Source organism: Canis lupus, chromosome 1 (genome assembly GCF_048164855.1).
Source record: "Canis lupus baileyi chromosome 1, mCanLup2.hap1, whole genome shotgun sequence".
NCBI classification, from domain to species: Eukaryota; Metazoa; Chordata; class Mammalia; order Carnivora; family Canidae; genus Canis; species Canis lupus.
In genome coordinates, this window is record NC_132838.1 from 84,305,885 (window position 1) to 84,328,952 (window position 23,068).

A 23,068-nucleotide genomic window follows, 5' to 3' on the forward strand; every position below is an offset into this window, starting at 1 on the left:
GCTCTGTAGTTTGGCTCCTCAGTGACTTAGGAAAAGGCATTGTGTGGTAGATTTCTTCCCCTTTCCTTCCCAAATTGCATTGAAAGAACGGTCAGTTTCTAAACAACATTGGAACTTTTTGAAGATCAGGTGTAACAGCCAGAAACAGAAGTTGAGAAACTATCCCAGCAAATGATAATTTCTCATCTGCCAGCTTCCATTACTCACAGAGCTCTTGGTATCCCACTGACAAACTTGTGTTTCTCAACTTCCTGGACCACACTCCTTTTACTAAAGCATCATTTTCCTTCTGGAATACTAGTGGAATTAGTTATTCTCGATGAGAATTCTTTTCTTCTAAAGAAAACAAAACCCGATTGCTACCCTACTTTTTTTTTTTTAAGATTTTATTTATTTCTTCATGAGAGACATATATATAGAGAGAAAGAGAGAGACAGAGACATAGGCAGAGGGAGAAGCAGGCTCCATGCAGGGAGCCTAATGTGGGACTCGATCCCAGGTCTCTAGGATCAGGCCCTGGGCTGAAGGCGGTGCTAAACCGCTGAGTCACCTGGGCTACCCTGATTGCTACCCCACCTTAAATCTGTTAGCTTAAATTAAGATAAAAATCTTAAAGGTCCCTGTCTTTTTAAATCAACTTAACTATCTCAAAGGTGCTTTTTAAAAAGTAAGCTGAAAATCTTAAAGATGAGGATAGAAATCTTACATTAAGGTTTAAAATTTAGGGGAGGGAACATTCTGAATTGAGACCTAGCAGAAATCGCTTGGAAGGCTATCTCCCCAAATCGTACCCTCTGCAAACAAGTGTGTTTATCCTCAGAGATGATCCCTGATCAAATATAGTAAGGGGAACAATGGATAATAATGGATTTCTGGAGAGTCACACTGGTTGCACGTATTTATATAGCCATAAAACATTTTCTTTTCATCCCATGTAATACCTTTGTTCTCTAGGATATACCTAAGAAACTCTGGTATAATCCTCAAATGTGTACTCAGAAGTCAGGTAGACAATGAGGATAGAACAAGACAGTTCCCTGTATTCCAGGGTTTAGAGTATAGTTGGTCTAAATAGGTTATAAGGGTAAGCACAGAAGATTAGTGGCACATGGAAGGAGATCCTGATTCAGAGATTCAGAAAGAGAGTTTCTATGAAGGTTTTCATGATGTCTCTCTTGGAGAAAGAAGGGTAGTGGGGAACAGTGTGGAAAGAGCAGGAAGTGGATTCAGGGAATTCAAAGTTGTTTAGTATATTAAATTGTAGGGATTGAAGTAGGGAGAGACAAGAGATGAGGTGAAAGAGGGAGCAGCTCAGATGTGGTAGGTAGTGGGCTGTATACCTGCTGAAGGACTTTTAAACTATCCTAATGACATTGGGGGAAACACTGAAAGGTTTTAGGTGAGAATGACATGTTTACCTTTTCACTTTAAGTAGGCTTTCCTGCAGAGAAAGAGATCAGAGAAGGGAAATCTGGAGGCAGAAAGACCGATGGGAGGCCATCTCACCAAGAATTCATGGTGACTTTAGAATAGTGGCAATACAGATGCAGAGGGGTGGGCTGATGCAAGAGGTATTTAAGAAATAAAATCAGTAGGTCTTGGTGGTTGACTGAATGAGAAATAAGGATGGAGAATTAATGATGGTGCTCTGGTTTTTAACTTGGACACCTGGGTATACTGGTGAACACTTGGGGAATATAGTATAGGTGGGGGATAGGTCTGAGTGAGGGAAACAAAGGATACAGATTTGGACAGGTTAATTTGAAATAGGATACTCTTCTGTTCCTTTTTAAACCTGGTGAGATAAGGAAGGTAGGTTTTATATATCCCCCAGCCAAGTTGCATTCGATGAATGGACTACCATAGTCAATGGGCGACAAAACACAAACCCCTGTACTCTACCTCCAAGCTCTGTTCTTTCTCTACTATAACCCATGACTTCTCAAAGAGGATGTGACTTTTATAGATAACAGTCAGAAAACCAGTACTTTTTTCATTGAAATACTTTGGTTGAAGTCTTCTCGTCTTCAGTTGTCTTGCTGCTATTCAAATACTCATGTATTTTCAAAATTCTGTTGGAGATACTTTATCACTTCTGAACATTAAAGCAATTTTGGATTGCTTAAGGAGATTCTTGTTCCTCAGGCAAGTAAATTTTTTGATATTTTATTTTATTTTTTAAATATTTTATTTATTTATTAGAGAGAGAAAGAATGAGCAGTGGGGGAGGGACAGAAGGAGAGAGAGAGAGAAAAGGAAGCAGACTCTTTGCTGAGCAGGAAGTCCGATATGGGGCTTGATCTCAGGACCCAGCGATCATGACCTGAGCTGAAGGCAGGCGCTTAATCGACTGAACCACACAGGTGCCCCTATTTTATTTTATTTTATTTTATTTTATTTTATTTTATTTTATTTTTTTTTAATTTTTTTATAATAGTCACACACAGAGAGAGAGAGGCAGAGACATAGGTAGAGGGAGAAGCAGGCTCCATGCACCGGGAGCCTGACGTGGGATTCGATCCCGGGTCTCCAGGATCACGCCCTGGGCCAAAGGCAGGCGCTAAACCGCTGCGCCACCCAGGGATCCCCCTATTTTATTTTAAAATTATTTTTAAATTGAAGGAATTTGCTCACTCCAAATTTTTTTTGGAAGGAAGTTGAGTATTAATAATAAAAAAATACCGTAGTTCCCTAAAGCAATTAAAATGGATTAGTGTATTCTCTAATGTTTAAGAGTTGTTAGTAACTCATACCTTTTGCTTATAAATTGGCACAACCTCTATGGAGGGCAATGTGGCAATATTTGAATTCACTGACATATTACTAGTAGGATTTTATCTGGTAGATATACATGCATGTGAAAGCTGTGCTGTGTGTATTTTAGCTAAATAAATTATGGGACTTCCATACAAAGAAATACTGGTCAGTTTCCAAAAGAATGAAAGAACTCTGTGTACAAATATATTAGGATGTCCAAATTATTAATAAGTGATGAAAAAGCAAGGTACAGAATGGTATATATAATATGCCTCTATAGGAAAAAAATAATTTTTTGGTATACGCTTATAATCTTTGGCAGAATACATAACAGTTCATTTGGGGGAAGGAAATGGATGTCTGGAGTATAGGGGTAGAAGGAAGAGTTAATTTTCCCCTGTATCATCTATTATACCTTGTGGATTTTACATCACTTTCAAAGTTATCTATTTAAAAAAAAAAAGGGAGATCTCTGGGTGGCTCAGCGGTTGGGCACCTCCTTTTCGGCCCAGGGCGTGATCCTGGAGACCCGGGATAGAGTCCCACATCGGGCTCCCTGCATGGAGCCTGCTTCTCCCTCTGCCTGTGTCTCTGCCTCTCTCTCTCTCTCTCTGTGTCTCTCATGAATAAATGCATAAAATCATAAAAAAAAATGTTGCTGAGTCCTGGCTTCTGTGTTCCACAAATGATAGAGTGAAGGTTTAGAATACAAGGACCAACATTATAGCAAATCTTTTTTTTGTTTCTTTTTTGCTATGTGGTGGCTAGGCACACAGTTGTATATGGTGTACCCGAAGTGATCATAATTAAATTTTTTAAAAATGAAAGTGCCCATTTCTAAGTGTGGCTAAAGAAATGCTCATGATAATTTACAGCTGGACAGCTGGACATTGTTCTAACAACCTCTGGGGTCAATCACCCGGGAACAGAAAGATTTCTCTGGTTTACTGATAGAAACTTCTTACCTTCCTCTTTCTTCCTGCTTCCTTTCCTCTCAGTATGCCTTGCCCTGACAGTCCAACTGCCCAGTGATCTCCAATTATGTTCATTCTTTTCCTTTATCCTAAATTCCTATTTGTTTAGTCTAGATGTCTGCAAACCCATATATTCTGAGGCACACATTTTTAGGTTAGTGTATTGGGGACATCCTTGGAATATCATGTTGCAGTTTGCTCCATAAGATGTTCATTGGGATACTATTGTTCCCCATCTGTCTGAAGTTTGGTGGATCCCCTATTGAGAGAATATCTCTTATATATTTTTAAAAGATTTTATTTATTTATTCAAGAGAGACACACACGCACAGAGAAAGAGAGAGAAAGAGAGAGAGAGAGGCAGAGACAAAGGTAGAGGGAGAAGCAGGCTCCATGCAGGGAGCCCAACAAGGGACTCGATCCCGGGTCTCCAGGATCATGCCCTGGACTGAAAGCGGTGCTAAACTGCTGAGCCGCTCAGGCTGCCCATATCTCTTATATTTTGTGATCCATAAAACATACAGCGTATTGTTGTGTTGTACTGTGAAGTTCCAGTAATAATAAACGGGACCACCATGATTGCACATGTAGATCTCCTATCTTCCTTCTTCTCTCTTGATAAGGGTCAAAGAGGAATGCTGAGATTTGCAGCCTTCAGAGCAAAATGAACCGACTTCTATAGCACATAGGTAATAGAGTCTTGGACAAAATTACTAAAAAGGAAAAATTTGTCATCCTCTCCTTGCCTCTATCAGAAGAGGAAGCATTTTCTTCAAGATTGAGCCCTCCTCCTTGGCTTTTCATACTATTTCTTCACCCTACACTCCAAAGTCTCTAAAGTCATTTTCATTCTTTCTTACATCTCTCTCTCTTTATTGACTTTTCTTTTATCTACAAATAAGGTCTAGGTTTCCTCAACCATAAAATAAGTTTTCTTTCAATTTTACCTCTTAAACGTATTGTCAAAGTGCTCTAGAATTGGTATTTGATAGAACCTGCTCCTTCTCCATTAGGAGGTAGTAATAATTGTACCCATCACACAGTTGTGAATATTACTGTAGCTAAAGTACATAAAGAACATAAAGAACTTAGCATAGCCTTTGGCACATACAAAAGGCTTACACTGATGATGGCTTTTGGCTTTTGCTTTATATCATTGGTTTAGTGGTAATATTGTTTTTCCCAGGGTATATTACACTAGCTGTCTCTTGTTTTGCAGCCTATTTCCTTTTTTTAAAAATAGACTTTTATTTTATTTTAAAAGTAGGCTCCACACTGGGTGTGGGGCTTGAACTTACAACCCTGAGAATAAGAGTCAGATGCTTAGCCAACTGAGCCACCCAGGCACCCCTGTAACCTATTTCTTAAATCTCCCTCAATTTGCTCAGTGATCATGGACAAAATCTGCATTCCTCTTACTTTCTTGTCAGTACTAAATGTCTTAGCTTTTCTTTGAAACATCCTACTGTCATAATAATGCAAATTTTTTTTGAAGAGAGAAACTTTCTCCATTCTCTACTTCAGGTATCATGTCACAATCCCGTGTAACTCTTTGTTCGTTATTCCCTGAACTCTTCTGCACCCTATGTTTAATTATTTCTAAAGGTGATTGGCTCTTTCATCTTCTATATTCTCTGCTCCCCAGTGACCTTAAGGTTTTACCATAGGTGTTCTCTGAATTCTCTTCCAGGCTGAAATATCTGCATCTCACCCCCATGGCAATGGCATTATATCACCACCTCCCAAGACTTTTGTCACCTTTCAAGGACTTTCCCAAATCTTATGTTCTCCTTGAAGCCTTCCCAAATATCTGCAGGTAGAGAGACTTCTTCTTCCAAGGAGTCCCAGATCCTGCCCTTGTGTCATACTTAGTATATATTTATGAACATAGATTTTTTTCCCCTTTGGTGTTGGTGTTGGTCTTTGGGACACAGCTTTATTTATTTTATTAGAATAATATATTTTTGAATGAATATTCAAAATATTTTTGAATGAATGAATAAATGAATGAATGAAGCTATTATTCTTAGAGATATCAATATTTTAAAGGAAGAATAGAGAAATGGATAGAATATATTCTATCCTATCAGATATGGGTTCTGAAAGGCTGATCCCCCACTAATCATGCTTCTGTGACATCTTTAGATTGGAGAATTTGATAGGCAATAAAGTCAACCATAAAGTTAGAAATGAATACAATCAAAATTATCTTTCATAAATCATCTCATAAAGCATAATGTGTGAAGATTTGATCTCTAATTGCTTTTTCTCTATGTTGAAACTTTTTTTCAGTTTAGCACCAGATTCCATAGGGGATGTTGCAGTACTACCATGCACTCATTGGAGTGAGATGCATAGAGTAAGATATGGGTGTGGGGCCTGAGACCAACAAGGAAACAGTACTCTAGTGCAATCATGCAATCACTTTTGGGCAGTGGTTTCCTAGGTGTGGTTCATGGACTCCTGGAGGGTCTTCAAGACTACTTCAAAGGGTCCTCAAATTCAAAATTATTTTTATAATGGTACTGAGACATTATTTGCCTTTTCTACTCATTCTCTTGTGACTGTACAGTGTTTTCCCCAGGTTACATGAATTCACAGTATCTACAAAGGCTATTAAGGTACTATTTCCTTTCCCAATTACGTGGCAGTGTGAGGCCAGTTTTCTTAATATACTTCAAGCCAAACCACTTATTGCAACAGATTGAGCATAGAAGCAAATATGAGAATCTAGTTGTCTTTTTTTAAAGATTTTATTCATTTATTCATAGACACACACACACACACACAGAGAGAGAGAGAGAGAGAGAGAGAGAGAGAGGCAGAATCACAGGCAGAGACACAGGCAGAGGGAGAAGCAGGCTCCATGCAGGGAGCCCGGCCTGGGATTCGATCCCCGATCTTCGGGATCACGCCCTGGACTGAAGGTGGCGCTAAAATCACTAAGCCACCCGGGCTGCCCGAGAATCTAGTTGTCTTAAGCCAGACATTAAAGATATTTTTAAAAATATAAGACAACTCTTTTCTCTTTAAAATCTTTATGAAACTAAAAAAAAAAACTTTGTGAAACTTAAAAGACTTATTTTCATAAAAAATATTTATGTTAACATAAATAGGTAAGTAGATTTATTACTGTTATATAAAATGAACTAATGAGTAAATATCTTAAAAAGTCCCGATTCTAAATTTTGATACATAAGTATTGGTAGACATATTCATATGAATTAAAGCTTTTTGGAGGTCCTTGGTAATTTCTACGAATATGAAGGGGTCTTAAGCCTCAAAAGTTAGAGAACTGCTGCTCGTGGGCATTGGGTACTCCTGAAAGAATGGCATTGAAGTTGCTCACACTTAATATTTTTTTCTTTCTTCTCACCTTTCTTCTTCTAGCTCTTATTCTTTTAGCAAAAATTTAAAATTTTTCCAAGTTAAATATGTGGTGTGTATCTCTACTGAATTTCAAGAAGTAAAATCCTTTTGCAATATTCTTTCTGCTGTGCTGCCCATACATAAACCTTAACGATGGGTGATCTAAAACTGCCTTTAACCTGTAATTCCAAATAAAATGTCACAGTCCCAGAGTGTGGTGAGTTTCCTAGAAGTCAACTATTTAAGAGGACAGCTTCACTAATAAGGACACTTGTGGTAAGAGAATATAGTTTCACCATAAAAAAAGGCTTGTTAGACTATGTAGTTCACTTGGATGAAGTCCTAGTAAAGTTTTGGATAATTTAACAAGATATTTGGAGCATAAATAAAGACCATCTGTGTACATGGATAATAAATTCATGAATATTTTGCTACTTGGAAATTGGAGAAGACTAATTGTGTTACAGAATTTATTTTCCTTTTGTGCCTGTGTTCTTGGTCTCACCCCTTCCGAGAATGAAGAGGTAGACCAGATGAAGAGTGGTGGGGAGAAAAGCAAAGTTTATTGAGTGATAGGTACAGAGCTTCTGGAGAGGGAGGGGATCCAAGAGGGTCGGCACCCTAGTTTCTATGTCTAGGAGTTTTTATGGGCTTTTTGGTAGGCTGTTTTAATCTGTTTAACCTGTCATTCAATCAGGTTTGTGTAGTCTATCACATGGGAAAGAGTGGAGGGCTTCTTCCAGAGTGGTGTAAAAATCCTTTTAAGGGTAGTTTCCTCTTAGGGTTCAGCCCCTTATCCTTGCCTTTCTTCCAATTATCCTTCATTAACGATGCATCCCATTTGAAAACTTTAACAGATTAGAGTAGTTATATAACAAATAGGCCCAGCATTCAGTTAAATTCTGTAGGTTACTACCCGGGACAGTGGTAAAGAATACTCATAAAGGAACTTCCTATTTCTTTTTCCCTTCTTATCAAAATGATTTAATATAATCTGCGATTATAAATGTTTTATTTGCATGTTTTATTCCCCAGGGGACTGGATAAAGCTGAAGCCTGTGTGATGGCAGAGGAAAGGATGTCTCCTCACTGCTATTTGAAATTGTGTTAGTACTGACATAATGAGGACTTTCATCAGTGTGGGAAGGGAAGTGAAGGGACAGGCCAAGACATCAGTTTAGTTTGAACCTTTATGATATGCTCTACTTGGCTGGTCACTGTTGAGTTCTTCCGAGTCCCCATTAGGCTCTGTGAAGAATTCATAAATGTTTTACTCATGTACTTATGAGTTTATATAATGTAGACCTTCATTCTGAAGTTCTAAATGCCTTGGCTCAACGAGGCATTTAGAAATGTTAGCAAAATTCCTCACTTAAACAGGTGAACTGGCATTTTAGGAGATTTTGAGTTATTTAGTTGACATTCCATTTTTAATGATGTTACAAAAAAAAATCATTACCAGCAAAAATAGCATTCACTTTTTTCTACCTCAAAGGAAGAAATCATTTAAGATTATTTTTTTCTGAAGTATGCCTAAATTTTGCCTGCTGGAAAGATTATTTACTGGAAATGAGATTAACTCGGGGCAGTGTGGGTGAACCAGATCCTTGAGTTTTGGTTATTTTAGGTTTAACACCCTTTGCCTGAGACTGTTAATCTTGGATCAGGTGAGTCCTATGCAGTACCCTGTAGAATGTGGACAGAACCCCACAGAAGACCCTGAGCTGACCCTTCCAGGTGGATGGGCTTGCTTTGCACTGAAACCGTTTCCCTAAGCCAACAGATTGTGCCCTGTCAAAGTCTATTCTCCTGTGACTCAGTTTGAAGAGGTCCTTGCTCCAGAGGAGAGGCCATGTAGAGGAAATATCAAATGTCCATCTGGAGTCTGAAAATATCACTTCTCTTGTTGGTCCCTTCTGGTGCCTCCCTGAGTATTGTAGATTCCAAGATTAAATGAGCTAGCACTGTATCTTAATGTAGGTTAGGTTGATTTTAAGAGAAAATAAATTGAGTTAAGTACAATGAAGCATTGTTCATGCTATGATATGTATAAGATAGTGTGGGGAACATAAAAGGGAATAAGTCCGTTTCACTTGGAAAAGCATTTCTTAGACATTAGATTTTTTTTTAATTACAAAAGAGTTTTTAAAAAGACAACAAATGGCCTGTGATCTGTGTTCCCTTTCACCCCCAATCAGACAGCCCTCTGGATGTTAAAAAAAAAAAAAAATCATGCACACATGTAGAATTTTTTTTTTTTTAATTAAGGAATACCTCTATTATTATGCCTTCTCAGAGATTCCCCAGAGAGAGAAGCTGTTCTCTGGAAGACCTAAGAAGCCCCAATATAGCCTCACTTTCAGTGAGGGGAAGGGTTAATTCACATATAGCTTTGTTGGAGGATTTGTTTTTGGACATTTCTGTGCTAGTGGCCATCATCACTTCAGGCCTGAGATTTTAAGTAAAATCTGCTTATATTTTAGGATGAGGTACATATTGAGCCTGAGACCAAATATATATATGTTGTATATATTAAAAATATATGTTTATATTTTTTATATTATATAAAAAACACCCAGCTTTCTAGCTGCCGTGATGGCTGCAGAAATGGCATAATCTCCACTGTCAACCACTACCCATGAGAGTTTGCTGCTCCAAGTGGCAGAAGCCAGCACACCAGGCATTTGTCCTCAGTAGATTTGGACCATTGAATTAAAACCGACAGACTTTTGGTTTCTAATCATTCTCTGTTGTCCTGAACACTGGGGCCTCTTCCATGTATGTTTCAGAGTATACTGAAAAGGCTACCATTATGAGGTAGAGGGAAAAAAGTAACATTAGAAGTTGGGACTTGTTTGAAACTCTTGGAATTTAAGCCTGCGTTTCTTTTCCTGTAGTTTTGAGATAAGATACTCGAGTTACAGGAGCAGAGTTTTCATGTTCTTGTTATGGCACTGGTTTCCTGTTTACACCTTTGAAGGGAAAATTGTATTCGTGGATTCCTGAAGTTCTAATTTAGGTGTGTTCATTTTGTTGTTCTTTCAGTAATTATTGGGTTGGGCCCTGGGGCAACAGAAACGACTGGCATGGGGCCTATGGGCGCTCAAGTCTAGTGGGGAAAGTGGACCTAGAGAAGTCATTCATTTTCAGTGTGAGAGGTCCCAGGGAGAAGATTTGGAGGTCAAGAAGTATTTTTCTCTGGAAAAAAAAAAAAAAAATCAAAGTTAAGTTCCCTGGCCACCCACCAAAAGCTAATTTTTTCTTTTTGATATACCAATAATAATAGCTAAGCTTTATAGATCCTTTAATAAGTCCCAGGGAGAATTCTAAGCCTTTAATTTATCTACTCCTTTCAACAGTGCTGTTATTACTATTATCTCTATTTTTAATATATGAGCAAACAGGCATGAAGAAATTAATTTGCTCAAGTAGTCCTACCAGTCAGACATCTAGTCTTGTAAAGAAATGAATGGCAGCACAGCCTGCTTAATTTGTGGATTGAGGCTCCTGTCTTAGGGACCCTTTCTGGAGCTCATTTGAATAGTTGATTGGTGCACATGGAAGTGAAATGATATCATTTCATTATCTGTTTCCTTCTTTTTATTCCAAGTTCCAGCAGAGGAAAAAAACCTTGTCTTGCCTGCCATAGAATTCCCAGCATGTAGCAAGGAGACCTATAAAATGTATCGGTTGAGTGAATTCAGAATGAAGAGCCCTTTGAGACCATACCAATTCCCTTTGGCACTTTTCTCAGCGCTTTGCAAAAATTAGGTACTTAATAAATGTTTGCAGGGTGAGTAAATGAAATTGTTGGTTTTTGAAGAAGGGACAGGGCTTACTGATTCGAAAAGATTATGTCATTTCTTGTAATAAGTAGATTTTGAGTTCACTTTGTTTAGTTCATTCCAAGTTCTGTGACTCTGAACTTTTCAAGTTTGTATGTTTTTAGTGACAATTTAGCAAATGTCTTTTAAAAAGCTACTGACTATGCAAAAGGGATGAGAGGTAGAATGATTATAAGATGATCTGAGCTTGATTTGGGAAGTTTTCCTTGTTAGATATGGTCAAAATGCACAGGAACCCATCAGTTAATGCCACCCCTGCCCCTAAGCTTCCTTTTTGCTTAACAACATCTGGATTCTGGTTATATGTGGTTCTATTCAGCAGTCAACACTTATATTTAGGGTTGGTGAATATTGAACAAAATCTATGAGTTTAACATTAAAGTATCCAGAGAGGATTCTATAAATGCCTCGTTTTTAATTGTGGGAGAAGAAAACTTTTCCTCTGCTCTCTTAAGTTTGATGGCTGGGTCTGTGAAATAAACTAACAGAAGAAAGGATATAAATATTCATTTTTTAATATTATGGTCATGGCAATATCACAGGAAAACAAATGTAAATATCCCCAAAGTGGTGATATTCGGGAATTTACATACCATCTTAATAGGGGGAATGTCGGGGGACATAGCCAGCAATTTAGAAGAGAGCAAATGATTTTTAGAAAAGATGAATGGGCTCTTAGAAGAAAAGATGGGAGATATGATAGTTTGTGACAAGGTTTGTCTGGGTGTGGTGTTGACTTCTACTCCCTTCTCTTGAGATAAGAGTCAATCCTTTCCGGTTAATGAAATTCCCAGGGATTTATGACAATTGAATTCCTTTTGGAAGATCTGTCTTTAGACAGATAAAGAGAGTTCAGAGAAAGCCTCTCACTGCATTTGCTGTTTTTCAAGAGCCTACGGCTCAAAATAAACTATACACCAAAGCAGCATGTTTTAGGGTGGCACGTCCTGAACATCTGGGACCAGCAGACAGCATGATAATGAGGCTGCACAGCTGGATTTGTAATCCATTGTCTGGTGCAGTGCATTTCCTGCAACTCTAGGATGAGAATAGGTGTCAGAGTGAGATGGGAACTGCACTAACATGGGGTTTGCAAAAGTCCCTTTATAGATTCCTGTTCACCACCCCTTGGTCACTGCTGTAATATGTGTGTTTATCAAGTTATATCTGTACTTATATTTTCATACCATACAGAGCTAAAATGTTTTCATATTAGGAGAAGCCCAAACCCAACAGTTGGGGCCTGTTGTAGATCCAGTGTCCTCTGCTTCTGGACTTACTACAGCTCATGGAAGAGCTTGGCTGTGACTTGAGTTTTGTACAGTGGGAGAGGATTTATTAAGAGGATGAGCAAGTACCAATGTCCCACCTGGGTTCAGGCATGGCTGTAGGTTGTGCAAATCGAAGCAGCACGATCCATCATAAGCCATGCTTACAGAATGTGTATCAGATTGTCTTAAGGAGGTAAACTGGGGCAAGCCCTAATGACCAGAGATCGAATTTATTCCAGAGGAACAAAAGAATTGCAATTCAGGAAAACACTGTAGCAAGCTACAACGTGAGTCCATTGAAGGCCCCGGGGTGGCTTATAATTATGGGCAAGGTGTGCAAAGAGGGGAAAGTACAGCTGTGAATTCATTGGCTTGAGGATGGGGAAAGATTCTTGGCAGATATTCATTGATCAAGAGGTAAGTCTCAGTCTTCTGTAGGAAATCAGTGTTTCAGTTTTTAAGTTCTGTTCCTCTGAGGGTACATGTGTAAGATTCTACTTTTTATATCCTCCAGGTCCATTTTAGATTAAAATCCTTTCACAGAATCTTGCTGAGGTTCTAGCTTCCATGAAATCTTAGCCTATGTGGTACTTTATGAGGTAGAATTTTGAACTTTGAGAGCTTGAAATTCACTCAGTAGGACTATGGTAAAGATTTTAAGGTGACTTTTAGCAGAATTAAGGGAATGCTTTAGTTATGACATTACTTCCTTCCTAGAGTTTCATACATTTATGGACATTTTGCTGAAAATAAGATTATGGATCTATTAACTTTGTGAATATTTTTGTGTTCACATTTGGCTTATTTGTGTCTATGTTGTCTGTGATAGAAGTCAATAAATGCTTAGCCTATTTGGGGGTTCGTCTTGGCATTTTAATTCATCTCCATGATATTTAAATATATTTTGCCTACCTGAACTACTGTGGTTACATTGCTTTCTCAATTATAATATAAAAATAACGACGCTTTTTCTTCAGTCCCAGAAATCCTGGATTGAAGGAGTGTTCAACAAGAGAGAATGTAACAAAATCATACCTAGCTCAAAAGACCCTCACAGGTACAATTTTTAATTATATTTTTCATTTTGAGGACTGTTTATAGAAACTTAGAGGTGATTTGTCTAGAGGATTTAATAATATCTGTGATATTAGCATTTATTTACTTTTATTTTTATTTAAGATCTTTTTATTTGAGAGAGAGAGAGAGATCATGAGCAGGGGGAAGGGGCAGAGGGAGAGAGAGAGAGAGAAGCAGATTCTTCTGCTGAGCAGGGATCCCATTGGACCCAGGGCTCCATCCCAGGAATCCGAGATCATGACCTGAGCCAAGGGCAGATACCCAACCAACTGAGACACCCAGGCCCCCTAGCACTTATTTATTTTTAATATTTCTTTCTTTGTCTTTATAAAAATAATACGATTATTGTAGACAACCTGCTAAGATCAAGAATCTTGTCAGTTTCGTACCTTACTCTAACCCCGGTGCCTTGGACAGTGACTGCTGCATAGTGGGCTCCTGAAAAACATCTGTTGAATGATCTAATGAAGTATAAAGAAGAAAAAATTTATCATAATGACATCACCCTGATGGAGCCACTGTTACTAGTGTGGTAGATTTCATTTCTTTAATGCTCCTGTTTCTCTTAGTGGGAGAATAGAAATTAGGGAGTATTATGCTAAGTAAAATAAGTCAGAGAAAGACAAATACCATGTGATTTCACTCATATGTCAAATTTAAGAAACAAAACAAATGAGCAAAGGAAAAAAAAATGAGAGTGAGACAAACCAAGAAACAGATTCTTAACTATAGAGAACACACAGGTGGTTACCAGAGCGGAGGTGGGCAGGGGATGGGTGACACAGGTAAAGGGGATTAAGAGTACTCTTGTCATGATGGCACTGAGCACTGTACAGAATTGTTGAATAATTATATTGTACACCTGAAGCTAATATGATGTATGTTAACTATACTGGGATTAAAATTTAAAAACTTAATTAAAAAAGAAATTGGAGAAATATCTAGTGCTGCATCCATTCTACCACTCCATTCTCTGCAACTTCTGAACATCGCATATTCAAAATATTGTGGATTGTTCCTTACTGCCAACTCAAGCGTTTATGGAAAACAGTGACAATAGAGACAATTTTGGATATTTCAGGACACTGTGCTCAGATTATGTGGACAGTCCATGTTTTCCCCAAAGGCTTTTTCGCTTGAGCTGATAATGGACAGCAGAATGGAATGATCTGAGTTTGACTGCTCTCAGTTGCTGAGAACTCTTTGGAAGTTCTACTCTTGGAACAAAGTTCAAAACAGCAGCCAGTGAAAGATAGGAGAATAAAAGGCTATGGAAAATTCCTCAGGGTAATTGGGTTCATGAAATTAAGATTGGGTGGCATTGCCCTTGGAGAGTAGAAATTAAAAGGAAAGGAAAAATAGAAGAGCAGTATTTTAATTAGGAGGACTGCTCTATTTTTAGATTTTTTTTTTTTTTTTTAGCATTTGGTCTTATATTGATTTAAAGTTTAGAAGTCACAGTTGTAAGCTAATGAAGGGTAGCATGGTGAGGCCACTGAAATTCTTGTTCTTTGGGGATGACTAAAACAGTGTTTCTTGCCTTTGTTAAATATTTACTAGCCCCACCCTCAGTGAATTACCTGGGGTTTGTAAGCTCCATGATTGGAAGTTCTCATTTTACCCATTTATAATATGTTTACAGAATGGCAAGATAAACTTGTTTTTTCCCTTCATCTTTTATGATCTCTTTTAATGTGATGGTGGTTACAATGGCTGGCTGAGCTCAGGCAGCTCCTTCTGCTTCTGTAAAAGGAAAGTCATCTTTATAATCATCTTGAACCTGATAAAATCTGATAACCTATAGGCCATTAGCCCACAGACTCAAGAAGAATATCAATGATTATAATTCCATGTTACGAAATGGTCCAAGATCTACTTATTTCATGGAAAAAAGCAGTCTCTAGTTTTATGGGATTGTGAAAAAAAATGAATGGATGATTATGGATCTTCCTATGCCAGCCTTTTTCTGAGATCTCAGTAAGAATCTCAAAACTGTAGCTTTTATGAAGTTTTCTTCCTGATGGTGAACAAAAAAAGGTAGTAGTTCATGTTTTTAAATTTAGATAAAGTTGATCCTTTGCTGATAATTTTTGTAGTTTCTAATAAGAAACTAATTGGATAGACTTGATTACAATATCTTTTTCCTTATTTTGAATTTGTTGTTGAAATGAAGCTTCTGAGAAAAGACAATCCCAAAGGGCTAGGACCGGAAGAAGTGAAAGGCCCAAGTATTTGTTTCTGAACCCTAATTCTGTGAATACTCTTTTCTTTAATTGTTTTAACTAGTATTCTCTTCTAGTTAAAACTTCTTTATACCTAAAATATGATCTTTGATGATCACAACGATCCCCCAACTTCAGAAGTTTCTTTTGAATCATAAAAAGAAAGATTAATGAGGATAATACTTATAATCATACCAACTGTCTTTTGATTTGATGTTTTATGGTTTTAAAATGATTTGTATATAAACATATAAATATACAATAGTTATTAATAATTATATATAAATTATATAAAATTCATATACAATGCATAAATAATATATCATTATATACCCATATTTATATAATTGTGTGTTTATATATTATATATTTATAAATATATAAATGTTTTTTCTTTATTCTCAGAATTCTAAGATTCTCTTATCTTCATGGTATAATGACATAGTATAATGACCATGATAGTCACCATTATTATATATACTGCAATGTACCACTGTAAGACACATTACACACATCATCTCAGGTAATCCTCTTAATAGCCCTTTAGGCCAGATATTACTTTCAGATGTGAAAACCAGTGCTTAGAGAAATTGTTAAATCAATGAGATTTCAATCCAGGTATTTAGGTTCCAAATTCAGCATTCTGTTAATTAGGTCATGGTTGCTGCAGTGTAATTATATTTGGGAAATGACATATTGGAGAAATATTTGGGGAATGATCTATGAGTACTCAGCAAACCCTGATTTTTAGACCAGGGAAAATAATAGATATTTATGGTATAAACATTAAATATGCTTTCAATATATCATTTACCTAACAGAGGTTTTGTGTTTTTAATTTAGATGTACTACAGGATGCCAGGTCTGCCATAATTTAATCAGGTAAGACAGACAAATAAAATTTCTTTTAATATTTAGACACTCTGATTAAAATTTTTTGGGACAGTTTTCTCACATCTTGAATGGATTCAATGTAGGGACTTTATTGGTGCATCCTATTTACCTTTCCAAAGGAAGTTTTAAAAAAGAAATGTGGGATTTTTTTTTTTTTGAAGGAGAACAATTATTTGAATGCAATAGATAGATTACTTGATTTACTGAGACATGTAAGTGGCAAGGGCCTTTAGCAAGAACTTCTACCAGTTGAAATACTTGTATAGCATTACATGTTCATTTGACCTTGTTATATTTTATTTGTCTTTTAAATTTTTTTTTTTTTTTGAGAGAGAGAGAGAGAGAGCAAGAGAGTGAGACTGGGAGAGGGTGGCAGACAGTGGGGCAGAGGGAGAGGGAGAGAGAATTTTAAGCAGGCTCCATGCTCAGTGTGGAGCCCAACATGGGGCTCAATCTTACAACCCTGAGTCATGACCTGACTGAAATCATGAGCTGAACATTTAACTAAGCCACCCAGGTGCCCTTATATTTTAATTGGATAATTAAGATGGTTTGTTCACATACAGCATTGTATTTGATCTATGATTTGAGAGTGATATTCGCTCATGTCAAGCTCTAATTCTGACAGCAGTTTTGATGTGTATGTGTGTGTTTCTCCAATACTGCCAGGTAATTAACTAAATCTCTGGGTATATAGTAGCAGATGCTATAGGTTAAGAGCTCAGTCCTACAAGACTACCTTTCCTTCTTGCACTTTGGGTGCCAACCACAAGTCCACATTGTCCCCTGTGCTCACTGTTGTCCCACGTTGTCCCCTGGCTCAACTGCTGAGCCACCCAGGCGTCCCTGGACATGGAAATTTAAAAAAAAAAATTGGGGGGGGTAATTGGTTTATTCTATGGGATCATTGTGCCATAACTTAATGAAATGACCTGGTAGAAACTGGAATAAAACTATGTTAACTCAGATCAAATGGATTAGCTAGAAAAATACTTAAAGTGGGTTCAGACTGAAGAACAGTCATGTGGAAGGTTAGTTATTTATCTCATCAAGTATGAATTATGGTTGCCTCCATTCATGTTCTGTTTAGAAAAGGCCACAGTGAAATGCATCATTCAGTTTGTGAATAAATGTTTTTCCATTTTGAAGACTGATCTTCATTCTGAAAGATGACTAAGTGATACATTTCTCTCTAGCAGATTCCTATTTTGTATATTGTGTACATTTGAGATTATTTCGCTACTCTTTGGTTCAAGAGCCCCTCTAGTGATGCCTGAGCCTGGGTGACTCAGAGGTTGAGCATCTGCTTTTGGCTTAGGGAGTGATCCCGTGGTCCTGGGATCGAGTCTCACATCAGGCTCCCCGCGAGGAGCCTGCTTCTCCCTCTGCCTATGTCTCTGCCTCTTTCTGTGTCTTTCATGAATAAATAAATAAAATCTTTTTTTTAAAGCCCCTCTATATAGAATTCTAAAATGATCCTCTGATTTCTTGTTGTCATCCTGTTTCCTTGCTTATCTGAACCTCATAACCTCTATGTGTTTTTATGTTGCTTTTCACATATACACACACAAAAACCCTGAATCACTTATAAAACTGAATTTCCTCTTTGTATATAATAGGTATATGATCTAATGTATTTGATGCAAATAATTTCCTTGGTCTGCAGATGTGTAGTTTTTCATTGCTACAAGTTTTAAAGTTCCATATGCTCAAATTTTAATTTTTCCTTCTGATTTTTTCTAATTCACGAAACATGAGTTTATTGTCCTTTCACCAATATGATTATTACTATGTCTTGTTAGTTTTTATATAGTTCTGGCTTCAAAAAGATTTAACCTTTTAATTGCTTAGTTTATTTTGTTACATAGTGGAAATAATGTCTTTGTATCTGATAGTTTTTAAAACTTTTAATTATTTGCAAGAATATTTATTGAATTTTCCTTCTTTTGTAATTATATCACATATATTAATTTATTATTTATTTATATTTATAATCAAGCCTCATTTATGACTCTTATGTTAATTCTGTTTGCATATAGCTCTGAAGTTAAATCTTTTTTGCATTGATGAATATTCTTTCCTTTTGATGTGCATATTATGTTTTATATGAAGACATTTTCTGACTCTCCTTAAGTGTTTATTGCATGTTAGAGATTTTTAGTTTTTTCTTAACAGCTTTGTTGAGATATAACTGACAAAAAAAACGCACATGTTTAAACTGTACAATTTGATTTTTTTACCATCTTAACCATTTTAAGTGTATCATTCAGTAATGTTAGACATATTTCCGTTGTGGTGCAGCTCATCTTCAGAACTTTTTCATCTTGCAAAAATAAAACTGTGACAATTAAACAATAACTCCCATTGGCCACTCCTCCCAGCCCTTAGCAACCACTCTTCTACCGTCTGTCTCCAAGGATTTAACTACTGTATATACCTCATATAATTGTAATCATACAGCACTTGTTTCATGACTGGCTTATTTCATTTAGCATAATATCTTCAAGGTTTACCCATATTGTAGCATATCACAGGACTACTCCCTTTTTAAGGCTGAATAATATTCCATTATATGTATATGCCACATTTTGTTTATCCATTCATCTGTCAATGGACACTTGGCTACTGTGAATAACACTCTACTTTTAAATATTTATATTTAAATAATAGTGTTTTAAAAAATATTCCCTAAATGATTTTAACATGCAGCTAAGGGAAAGAACCACTTGAGGGTGTTTCTGAACTCAAATGATGGGGCACTTGGGTGCTCAGTCAGATGGGCGTGGGCCTTTGACATCGGGTCATGATCCTGGGGTCATGGGACTAAGCCCTACAGTGAGCTTCTTGCTCTGCAGGGAGCCTGCTTCTCTCTCTCCCTGCCACTGTGCCTACTTGTGCACTCTCTCTGTTAAATAAATGCATAAATGCATAAATACATAAAGACATAAATAAATTCTTTAAAAAATGATAAACTCAGAAGATAATCCTAGTGATATAAATCTAATATAAATCTTAATGTGAAGTTCTAAAAATTTGTTCATATATCATTTATATATTACCCTAAGAAATGTAGAAACATTACAGCTATTTTCTATTTTGACATTGTTAGTTTTCTATTCTGAAACTGGTTTTCATCCCATCTTTAAGGTGTCACTGTGGTCGATTGATTGGAGACCATCATGGGCTAGATTATTCCTGGACCATCTCAACTGCCAATGATAATGAAAATGAGCAATGGTCTGTTGAAAAGCACACGACGAAAAGCCCGACAGATACGTTTGGCACTATTAATTTTCAAGATGGAGAGCATACCCACCACTCCAAGGTTTGCTAATAGCTCACATTATTTTTGCTAGTTTTTTTTTTATTTATTTTTTATTTTTGCTAGTTTTTAACAGAAGATAACCTCCAAATGTTTCTCCAAATTGTATCTCCAAGTGTAGATGATCAGATGACTGGAACCTGACCCTTCTCTTTCCTTTCTGTCTGAGAGACTTTGTACGTTTCGCAGGTGTGGTGTGGCCAGCTCTTAATTTGATGTCCTTTAGCAAGCTTATGCCTTCTCTGTAGGAGAATGGCTTATTGCTCTTGAGACAGTTGCCAAAGGGCTGCCCTTTTCTTAAGGAATGGAGAAAAGTTACTGCCAAAGAGATGGTTTTAGCTGAAGCATGGCCATACCAATTACTAGTAACTTGTGGCTGTTCATGCCTGCTGTGTCCTTGTGAGAGGGAATGCAGGAATTAGGTTTTCTAGGCCAATTTTTCTCCTGTCCCTAATATGATAATGTTTCATGTAATTTGCATAGTACAGACAGGTCAGCTATCTTGCAGAAGTTTTTTCTTGAGCTTGTTGATCACCTGCTGCATTTTTAGAGGCAGATTTCCCTGGAGAAACTGCAGGGTGTGTCCACCTCAGGAAAGCCTCAAATCAGCTTTACCTTGGAGGGTGACCATCAGTTGGATGGATTTGAAACAACAGTTCTTAATAATGTAGTCATAATCAAGTTTCATAATATAGTTTTACCATAATATACATTTCCAATTCTTAATCCTCTTGCATTTAGCTTTGTGCATAGATGTTTTCTTTAGCTGGTGAGAAAATTGCCTTTATTCTTCTCTGTGATCCTTTTTGGAAGCAACTCTTCTAGAACCCTGTATTATGTAATCTTCCCCTTTAGCTTTAGTCTTCTTCCTTTTGCTTTTATTTTTATTTGTAATCATCTTCATTTCCTCATTGTTTCATCCATTTGACAAATATTTATGAGGTGCTCATACTTTGCTGTGTCCCAAAGAGCATACATTCCATGTATTAACATTGCTTACAGTCTAGTGAGGGAAACAGAAAATAAATATACACTTACTACAGGTGGAGGCAGGGGCAGGGAATGCTCTGGATGGACATACAGGGTTCTTCAAGAAAATGGAAAGGGTAACTCCTGTTTTTCTGGGGCAATGTGTGTGTGTGTGTGTGTGTGTGTGTGTGTGTGTGTGTGTTTGTGTGAAGGAAGCCATCTGAAAGTAGGGACCCCTAAGCTGAGATCAGAAAGGTGAGTGAGGTGTTTGGTAAGAACACTTTGGGCTTGTGGGAAGGCCAAGGGAGAATATGGTGCATATAGAACAGAAAATATGGTTCAACAGATCTCCTGATCACTAATAGGTTTTATACTTAGCGTTAGATTGCCATTACATCCTGAGTACCTGAGTGCATTTTACTTGGTTTCTCAGAAGAGAAGAAACTATCCCTTTATATTTAAGCCCAGAATTGTTCTTCATGTTTACGGTGAGAGGAGCTGTGAGAGTTGGTTACTTATCTCCCTCTGCTTTCCCATACCTGGTTTTATCCCTCCCACCTCATTCTACAAAGGATTTGAGGAGAATTCAGGCCAGTTAAGAATCTGCCTGAGTTAGTTATAAAGGAGGGGGTGGGGGAAAGAAAGTCATTAACCTTTAGCACCATTTTGGGTTGGCCTTTGGAAGAAAAGATTAGTACTGATCATTTAGTTGATCAAGGTTGTTTATCTGAAATCTCAGAGTATCTGCTAGGAGTAGAAGGCTTCTAGATGAAAGAAAGAGGCACCCAGGAGAAAGAGGTGAACTAGGTGAGCCACATCAGAGCTGCCTCCTGCCTTTGTTCACCATGCAGAGCAACACAGACCATTTCACAAAGGTCAACTTTTATTTTTTCCCCTCCTACCTGAATATGTAGGAAAGCCATAGCAACTCATTTCTCTCACTGACCAAGTGAATCCTGATCATCTTTAGGTTCTAATACCTACTGTGATGACTGTACCAACTCAATGTTCAGGAATTCTAACATTTAGTAATTTTAGTAATTAAAGTAACATTTTAGTAACATTTATGATTGTGTTTTAAGAATTTCAAAGATGAACAGACAATTTTTTTAAGTCACTATCACATTCTGGAAGATAAGGCAATAATTCTCTCTGCATATGTCTGAAGAGCAGCGCCTGTGATTCTTTTTGGTTTTCTAATTCATGGTTTCTTATAACCCTTATCCAGGCAAAGCTGACTTAATCTTAGTGTTGTTTGGCTATGCTTGAGGCTCGCAAACTCATCTCAATATGATTTTAACAGTCTGAATGTGGCTGCATCTGTTGGAAAAAGAGAGCCAGCTATGATCTTAGGAAGAACACAAAATGATTCCAGTCTAACCTGCTGATTAGAATTTCTCTCTTCTTTTGGTTACAATTACTAAAAATATGACTCTTGTGAAAAGTATTTGTTTTAGAAAAAGATGTTTTTGGAGGGATAATTGTATATAAAGGGACTGGTTAGAATGTAAAATTTACAGTAAAATAAATATACATGCTTCTGGATTATAATTTAAATTGTGGAAATACATGAATAGTCAAGTAAATTAAGTCATAGGATGTATGAAAAAAACCCATTTTACCTATTTCTAAAAGCATTTTTTCTTTTAAATGGGTTTCTTGAAGTAGCGCTTTTTGCCAGTTTGAAGTATTCCTGCCTCATCTCAGACCTTCTAGAGAACATTGGTGGGCCAACCCTGAAAGCCAGAGGAAGCCTTCCTACTGTGACTTGTAATTCCCAGAAGGAACTTACAGGGGGTGTGGGATCCTTTCAAAGTAAATGTTTCCATTATACAAAGATGAACTTTTAAAGAAATCTCAGACACTTCCTTTTAAGTTTTGGCTATTTCAGCTGCCCTGCTGTGTGCTCATTGTTACTGGCATATAGTTTTTCCTATTTTATGTACATGTGTATATGCATATCTTCCAGTATATTAGGACTTCTTATGATACCAAGTTGGATCATCTGTTACATTTAATGTTGAAAGAGTGGAAGATGGAATTGCCAAAGCTGGTGATCTCTGTCCATGGGGGCATCCAGAACTTCAAGATGCCCTCCAAACTTAAAGAGATCTTCAGCCAAGGTTTGGTCAAAGCTGCAGAGACAACAGGAGCATGGATAATAACGGAAGGCATTAATACTGGTAAAGTGCACTCCATGCTTCAGATTCTTTCGTTTTTTAAATTCCCTCTTTTAACTCAATCAGGCAGTATGGCACCTAATCTCTGCTCTACAGTGCTCCCAGGAGACATGGTGGCATGAGAAAGATGAAAAGCGTAGTAACTAGAAAAAACCCCAGAAGAATCATAGACTTTCCTGGAATGTGTT

The 23,068-nt window shown here is 37.2% G+C and overlaps 1 protein-coding gene across 3 annotated transcripts in view; it reads left to right on the forward strand.

The window, feature by feature from the left end:
* Nucleotides 1–23,068, forward strand: part of TRPM6 (transient receptor potential cation channel subfamily M member 6) — a 133,123-nt gene that overhangs the window by 11,991 nt on the left and 98,064 nt on the right. For all 3 annotated transcript variants that reach the window (XM_072837785.1, XM_072837774.1, XM_072837793.1), the window contains exons 2-5: nucleotides 13,194–13,273; nucleotides 16,359–16,397; nucleotides 19,557–19,734; nucleotides 22,670–22,883. In XM_072837785.1, the coding sequence (XP_072693886.1) occupies nucleotides 13,194–13,273; nucleotides 16,359–16,397; nucleotides 19,557–19,734; nucleotides 22,670–22,883 (511 nt within the window). The remainder of the gene's footprint in view (nucleotides 1–13,193; nucleotides 13,274–16,358; nucleotides 16,398–19,556; nucleotides 19,735–22,669; nucleotides 22,884–23,068) is intronic.